Raw genomic sequence first — 8402 nt, 5'->3', positions numbered from 1 at the left:
TAACAGCAACTTATTCATCACCTTCAGCTTTTCTTACACATACACTTGTCAACATTTAGTAGGCCTACAACTTGGGATGTTTCATATATAATAGAGCGTTTTACAATTAGTACATTCCTCTTAAGATAGCTAGGTGAAGGTGGCAGGGGTGACTTGGGGTTTAAGATCATTTTTTGAAGAGGTAGTGTTTCAGAAGTTTTAGGAAGATTGGCAGGGACTCAGCTGTCCTGACGTTAAGGGGAAGCTTGTTCCACCATTGGGGGAGGGGGGGGGGGGGGGGCAGCCAGGACAGAGAAACGCTTTAACTGGGCATAGCGGGAGGTGACCCCTGTAGAGGTTGAAGGGCCAAGAAACCAGAGTTGTGTGGTTTGTGCCCGGGTTGGGGTGTAAGGTTTGAGCATAGCCTGAAGGTAGGGAGGGGCATTCCCCTTGCAGGTCTGTAGGCAAACACCAGGGGATGCGAGCTTCAACTGGAAGCTAGTGGAGTAGGCGGAAGAGCGGGGTGACATGGGAGAAATTGGGGAGGTTGAAATCCAGGCGGGCGGCGGCCTTCTGGATAACTTTCAATGGTTTGATGGCACAAGCGTCACCTTTTACTGTCCCTTTATCTCTCAACCTACAGTACATGTAAAATGAAGTATCTAGCCTAGTTACCTCTGGGTCCGTCTGTAGAGACCCAGATTGATTCAACACAGTGTGACTGAATCAATCAACCCTTGAACAGCGCTTTAAAAAGGGGCAATCAGGTATTAGTACATAATTTAAAAAAACTTTTAATTCAATGATATGCAGCCATTGATTCTTTAAGAATATCACTTAGAAATGTGCTTAGTTTAACTATCGTACCCCATCCCTCAACTGTTTATCTTTGTTGTTATTTGAATCCCAGATTGCCCCTTAAAAATGAGCTCCTGGGATGGTGAACTGAACAGAGAGACAGTCCAGAGCATGGGTACACAGAAAGCACTGCTTTATTGACTACACTGGTCAACCACACCATAGTGCCGGGGGGAGGAGGGCAGGTGGGGAGGAGGGGGTCATAGTGGACGCAGCAGCCGTCTTTAAGGCAACACAAACAGCATGCAGATACAGTCACATGGAACATCATAATATTGCTTTTTAACGTTTTGCTTAACATTGAAAGTGTACAAAAAGGAAAAAATAGTTTTTTGCACTAATGAAAAATACATTTTTTGTTTTTCCTCCTACAAAGACTCTAATACAAGAAAATAAATATTGCAAAAAAAGCCAAAAAATAATTTAAAATAGCTCTTCTTTTTAATATATGTTCAATATTTCTCTTTGCTATTAACAAATGGCACAACATTCTTTGAAACAAAGAATACAGGATAAACTCCTGCAACATTCATATTATCGTATTGTAGAACTGATGCAGATCGAGCCTAATTGGGTGTGGAATTTGATAGGATACGGCAGCAGAGATTTCAGCGCCTTTAAAGGACAAATAAGACAGCCACGTGGTGGAGGGAGGAGGAACCATGTCAGAGTCTGCTTTGATCGGAGAGATCACGTACTCCTATCAAAATGACGCATGTGACCATTAGGAGATACAGGACAGGCATATTGGCTGTGTTTACAGGCAGCCCGATTCTGATATTTTCCCCCCACTAATTGGTCTTTTGACCAATCAGACCAGCTCTGAAAAAAGATCTGATGTGATTGGTCAAAAGACCAATTAGTGCCGGTGTAAGTCAACGTCAGAAAAAGGCACCCCATTTCCTACATAGTGCACTACTTTTGACCACAGCCCTATGGGGCCCTGGTCAAAAGTAGTGCACTATATAGGGAAGTGGGCGCCGTTTGTGATGTAGCCTGAATTTGGAGGCAGCAAAGTGATGCCAGATCAACTACAAAAAACAAAACCTGCTAAGTATCAGAGCTTGGCTCTGTTGCAGAGACACAACCGGTAAATTAGCCCGACCTTAGGAGGAGCAGCTATGGTTATGGATAAACCTTCTCTCCTGGAAATGGATTCATACGTGTATTCATACAAGTCACGGAACGAAAGTCGCAAACAAACATGGGAGCAAGTTGTTTGAACTGTGGAACTTGAACATTTTGAAATGCTATTGAATTTAATGAGAGGAACACATTCTGTGACCCTGCTGGTCACAAATAGCTTGAGTACATCCTAAATGGCACCCTTTTTCCTTCATAGTGCACTACCTTTGACCAGGGCCGTAGGTACTATAATAGGGAATAGGATGCCATTTGAGATGCACCCGCTGTGTTGCCAGAGAGCAGCGGTTAGTTTCTGTGAGTGTTCTCCATGGAGGAAGTGAGAGAACAAAAGGTCTCTCCCAGGCTTCAGCTGCACGCTGATCAGCCCACTGGGGAGCCGGCCTGACCATTTTAACTTCAATTAGCCCAGAAACACACACACACACACAAATGCTTGCACACACACAGATACACACTCGTGACTCGACAGACAAACATGCACGCACACACAAGCATTGACTCGGACAGACACTAAAACAAACGCACACTCACTACTGGCTATGCAGTTCCCACCTTTCAAATCAATTTCTCTCTGGTTCTGCATATAAAACAAAACCAGAGAAAGTAAATAATCCTAGCTCCAGTGAAAACAGAGAAGTGTTTGCACTTTACGTTTTGTGAGCCACACAGAGGGAGGGACAGAGAGAGAGGGAGGGGTGTTGTTTAGATTCCCTGTCTGTTAAGTTCACTGTGGACAGGGTGCAAACACTAAGAGGAAAGAACAAACTGTCCTCTCTCTCTCTCACTCTCCCTCTCCCTCCCTCCACCAGTGTTTCTCTCACTCGCTCTCCCTCCCTCCACCAGTGTTTCTCTCACTCACTCTCCCTCCCTCCACCAGTGTTTCTCTCACTCACTCTCCCTCCCTCCACCAGTGTTTCCCTCTCTCCCTCTCGATCTTTCGCTCTTCTGCCCAGAGCGGAAGCAGTGACAAACGCTCCCTCCATTACACAACACATGCACGTCATTATTTGTCCTTAAAGCTTCTTCCTTTGACCCGCCCGTGCTTCAAAACTCTGAAGGAGCTGAGGCGGGCCGTCGGGAACACTGAAGAAGGGGAGGGAAGTGAGACAGAGCACTGGTCTGCGGGGCGGGTGTTGGATTGAAACCATACTTCCCAGTGTGGAAGCAGTCAGTCGACGCTCGGAGAAGCGCTAGTAAGGAAGCAGTCTGTCTGATTATGAGTCAGCATTCTAGTTATATGAGCCGCGGCTGAAGCGTTACAAAAACAGCTTGCGAAGGCTTTTAACACGGAAACAAAAAGGGGTTTCTAGTACAGTATTCTACATTATTGTTGGTGCATAAAAATAAAATTAAAACGGATAAGTAAACGGCAGTCAAACTACTTGAACCAGTTCCCTAAGGGATAAAGCAACTAACACAGAAGAGGAGATCCTTTTCAATGATGTTGTCGTTGTGTTCTGTTAGTGTGCTGACGGCTTTTGTCACGCTACAGACAACAACAGCAGCGGCAGCAGCAGCTGGGTGGTACGGAGACAGCACTAGGACATTCATCCACAGCAACGGCAAAGCAGCATTTCTCAACCCAATTCCAGGGGACCCACTGTCGGGAATGCACATTTTGTTCCAGCCCAGCACTAACACACCCTACTCAACTGATCATCAATTTGATTAGCAGAATAAGGTGTGTTAGTGTAGGGCTGGAATAAAACATGCAAACCAGGTGGGTCGTCAGGAATGGGGCAAAGAAACCCTGCTTGAGGAGGATAATAATAATACCATCCATCCATACTCTGTAGGATAATACCATCCATCCATACTCTGTAGGATAATACCATCCATCCATACTCTGTAGGATAATACCATCCATCCATACTCTGTAGGATAATGTGGGATAATACCATCCATTCATTAATCTATAGTCTGCATGAAAAGTGCTGTCACCTGCTGCCTGCTGGACCGAAACGCCTCACCACCTCACTAAAACTCCAGCCTACTGTTTCTGAAAAGAAGCGGAGGAAGAGGGCGTAGACGCCCCTCTCCAATAATAAGAATAATAACAACCTGTTTTCTACTACGTTGGGGGCCGTACATGAAGGGTCCCATCTAAAACACAGCCTAGTCTAAATCTGTGTATATATTGAATATTGAAACCAAGTTTACATTTCATTGTCTTAGCAACACGTAAACGGTTAGGTGGTGGGGGTGGATTCTGTGGGTTTACTACAGTGCTAACCCCACTCACCCACCCCGACGACCTATCTGCAGACAACGATGAGCATTGTTGTTCTTATGGTATTATGTTGTAACTGTAGAATACGAATGAATAGAATGTGCTACTCATTCTGTTTCTATGGTTGTAATGGTCTGCCTCCAAGGGTTACGGTGGATGGAAAGGAAGGAGCCAGACTGGCTGTAGACAGACAGTGTCACCTGACCAATACGCTGCTTTAGGAAGTTTCATCCTGAATCCTTGTGTCCCCTCTGGGACAGGAAAACAAACATAAAAAAACGAGTCATCTTCTACATTACGACCCTGTTATACCAGCGCTGGGGGTTGTCAGCGGGCTCAGCCATCAGCCGCCCATCCATACACGGTTCAGCAGCATTCAACTCCCTCCAGGTTGGGGGGAGGGGGACGTAGGCCACTCCATCCAGAGTAGGTCAGTGGCACAGAGGGCCAGTAAGTAACACACCTGTGGGAGCAGGGAATGGGAGAGTCCAAGGTGGAATAGTGGTGGTGGGTGTCAGGACGCCCCCCTCTTTAAAAAGGCCGAGTCACACCATGCCAGCGCAGGCCTGAGCAATGCACAACTCCCATGTGAGGCTGCGTCACAAATGTCACCTTATGCACTAAGCAGGGAATAGGGTGCCGTTTTGGGACGCAGACAGAGTAAGTGCATGGTGCCCTGTCTGTTATACACACTGTTCTTTGGCATTATCAACTCAGGAGACAGCCAGGTGGGTAGTAGTAGTAGTGTACTGACTGAGACATGTGAAAAGCTCTCAGCACAGTAGTAGTCAGAGTTTAAACAGTGAGCATTGCCAAAGGAACCTTTTCTATACATACCTATCATATGTAGAAAAGGCCTGTATATGGTATTATATATTTACGGATGAACTTTGATTTCAATACATTTTCAACCCTTCTTCGTCGCCTTCAATTATTATTTTTTTTATTTTTTATTTTTTTTAAACCCTGAGAAAATACTGTGGACCGCTTTTAGTACAAAATACAACTCTGAGACGAAAAAAACCCAACAAATTTACAAAGAACTCAAAAAAGTAGTCAGAATCCAGAACTCTGTGCTGTAGCTGACTATACGATTCGTCTGACTGGAGCAACAATGACTCCAGAAGTTGCTTTGTTGGGGCAGCACTTTGCACAAATATGGTAGAACGGTGTGGCTTTGCATGCGGTTGGGTTGATTAATGGCAAAAGCTGCATTTACATATTTTTTTTTAGGCACTACAATTAAGGTCCGAGAAGCCCTCTGTTTCAGTACGCTTGATGGCCAACAACAGATTTTCCTTTTTTTGATTGTAACAAATCTGATTATAGAAGTGATTGATAAACTTATTTTTGGGGGAGCGACAGAAGGCACACGATAAAATACTGTTTCTCCAATGATTCAGGCCCAAACGGAAGATGAGGAGGAGTCAGTGAAGAGCTGACGTAATTATCAACCAGTATGTTTCTACAACGGCTGGATCCAGACAGAGTCGTTTAGAGTATGTGTGTGTGTGTGTGTGTGTGTGTGTGTGTAATGTTTGTGTAATGTGTCTGGTGTACATGTCTGAAAGAGTGTGTGTGTTTATGCCACAATGTTTGTGTTACAGTTCCTGTTAGCTATTTGTGCTTTTAAAAGTCTAATATTTGTTTGATATTTTCTGCACATTTCTCAGAATGATGCTGAACTGAAAGGCTTTTTAAAAACATCAGATCCCAGGAATCGCCTCGCGGGATTCCATCTTACGCCAAGAGAAAGGAAGAGATTCATCTGAACCAGCTTATAATGCCCACAAAGTATTCACCCCAATGCTAGCGGCTAGTCACCACTGACCACACCACTAGGAAGGGTTGATGACATGGTTCACCGCCATGTTATACTTCAAAATAAAAACTAAAATGTAACATTGTCCAAAATCCATTTCCTCTTTGTCTTCTTACGTCATCATACAGCATTTGTTACTTTAACAAGCACTACTAACATCTAGGGTCTCGTTGTGTATGTAGCTATCTGACTAACAGCTACGTTCAAATCCCCAGAACAGAGCAGAGAGACTGATTTAGGACTAGTGAAGTACAGAGATTTGGTTCATTAAAGCGATCTAGAATGAAAAGAACGGCATGTATAATATCAAAAGCACAGACGGACAGACAGACAGTAGCCATGGTAGCGGGAGCTGGGATGGAGCTCCGGTCAATCTGAGAAATCAGTGTGTCTTCTGGACGATGGTTTGTGTGAGCGTCTCAGTTTTTTTCCTACAACGCTAGCACGCTCCTCCTCAGCAGGTCCTCGCTCCCAGAATGCAACTGGGCCAGGCGGAGCTTGCGGCCGCTGGAGCGCGTGTCCGAGTCGCTCTGCTCGGCGTCAGAGAAGTAGCCGTCCGTCTCGGGGTCCAGCAGCGACGACGATGACGTCTCCTTCACTGGGTGGGGGTCCCTCTCCCTCTCCCTATTCAGGGGGCGCTCCACCACCTCTTTCCCCCCTCCACCCTTCCCCCGGGACTTACCCTGCCGGGGCAGGCGGAGGCGCAGGGCCGTGCGGTGACCGGGACCCCCCCCTGACCTCCCCTCAGGCACTGTCCCGGGACTAATGCAGGGCTGTGGGGGGGAGCAGGAGGCCAGAGGGGGCGGCGTGGGGGCGGACGCTGCCCCTGTACCAATGAGGCTGTCCCAGGGGCCGCGCTCCTCCGAGATGTGACAGGAGTCCATTTTGGAGGTGGGCGGCTGCGGCGGCGGGTCCAGCGGTGCCTCAGTGCTCCTGGTCTGGGGGTGGTGGTGATGGTGGTGGAGGGCCTTGGAGCCCCGGGACCTCTCCCCTCTACGGGCCCCGTGGCCTGGCCTGTCATCTGCCAGCAGAGTCCCCTTGGCTGTGGCTGTGGCTGTGGAGGAGGCGGTGGCAGCAGCAGCGGGGCTGACAGCGGTGGCAGAAGGCGGGGTGGTTGCTACGGCGGTGGAGTGTTGGGCCCGGGCTCTGGGCTTGCCCCGGGTCTTGCGGCCCAGCTGAGGGGTTTTCCAGGTGGACTTCATGGAGTGGTCCATCATAAGGCTGAGCAGGCTCTCCTCTCCCTGCAGCAGCTGGTCAGACAGCAAGCTGGCCGTCTTGTCACGGTGCTGCCCGGCGTCCAGGGCCCACTGGCTCAGCATGTCGTCAGCCGTGATCTGCACCGACTGGGCCAGCCAGCTGTCAAACAGCGAGTTGTCCAGAGGGAAGGTCTTGGGGAAACCTGGGGGAGACATGGACAGGTGAGAGGACCATAGAGGACCAGTCTAGAGCGAGGGCGTCAAACTCAGTTCCAGGAGGGCCGTGTGTCTGCAAGTTTTTGTTATTTCCTTTCAATTCGTGCCCAATGAAGACCTAGACAACCAGGTAAAAAGGAGTTCTTAATTAATCATTGACCTTAACTGATCACTTAGGTAACAAGGGAGGACTGAAAACCTGCCGACACACGGCACTCCCAGGAATTGAGTTTGACACCCTTTTTATACAGATGATTCTTATATCTCATGAATGTCTGTGGGAGGTTAGTAGGATCAACTGTTCCGTCCAAAACATAAAGCCTTCCGGGAGGAAGTCTGGAGCAAACCTGTAAAACATAGGAAGACACAGCGTAGGACTGGGTGACAAAGTACAGTATGGGGGATTTGTGGTCGGAGTCGTGATGCTAAACCTGACCAGACTTTCCTTCATCGAATCAATCATTTAACAGGCGGTAGGGTGTGCGTCCCAAATATCAACCTATTCCCTATATGGTGCACTACTTTTAACCAGTCCCCTATGGGCCCAGGTCAAAAGTAGTGCAGTACATAGGAAAAAGGGCACATTTGGGACTCAACCCCCTATCTACCCCACTTCCTGTGTGAGTTTAAACAATGCATTAGCCCCGTTCTGCGTCTGTCTGTCTGTCTGTGCTTTGTCACCACCACCACCAGGGACGTTCACTGTCAAACGCAGCTTTTGGAGACAATGCATGCTGTGTGTGTATATAATTACGAGATTTGCATGGCTCCTCGTCTGTCATTAAGGCCCAGAGTTGGCTGCCAGAGCCTCTCTGCAGCTCGGGAACACCGATTCTCACAGGAAATAGAGGGAAGGAGGGAGAGAGGGAGGGAAACGCACTGGTGCCAGGCGGTGTTGCAAATGGGACCCTATTCCCTATGTAGTGCACTACTTTTGACCAGGGCCCGTAGGGTT

At 47.7% G+C, this 8402-nt stretch overlaps 1 protein-coding gene across 4 annotated transcripts in view; it reads right to left on the bottom strand.

Annotated features, from left to right (window-relative positions):
- Positions 1-953: 953 nt before the first annotated feature.
- The window catches only part of LOC139584298 (protein Jade-1-like), a 144717-nt gene continuing 137268 nt past the window's right edge, over positions 954-8402 (bottom strand). For all 4 annotated transcript variants that reach the window (XM_071415980.1, XM_071415971.1, XM_071415990.1 and 1 more), the window contains one exon: positions 954-7434. In XM_071415980.1, the coding sequence (XP_071272081.1) occupies positions 6467-7434 (968 nt within the window). In that variant the 3' untranslated portion in view covers positions 954-6466. The remainder of the gene's footprint in view (positions 7435-8402) is intronic.

The sequence above is a fragment of the Salvelinus alpinus genome, chromosome 1 (genome assembly GCF_045679555.1).
Source record: "Salvelinus alpinus chromosome 1, SLU_Salpinus.1, whole genome shotgun sequence".
NCBI lineage: Eukaryota > Metazoa > Chordata > Actinopteri > Salmoniformes > Salmonidae > Salvelinus > Salvelinus alpinus.
Note: the sequence above shows the minus strand (reverse complement) of the source record. Positions and strands in the feature narration are given on the sequence as shown.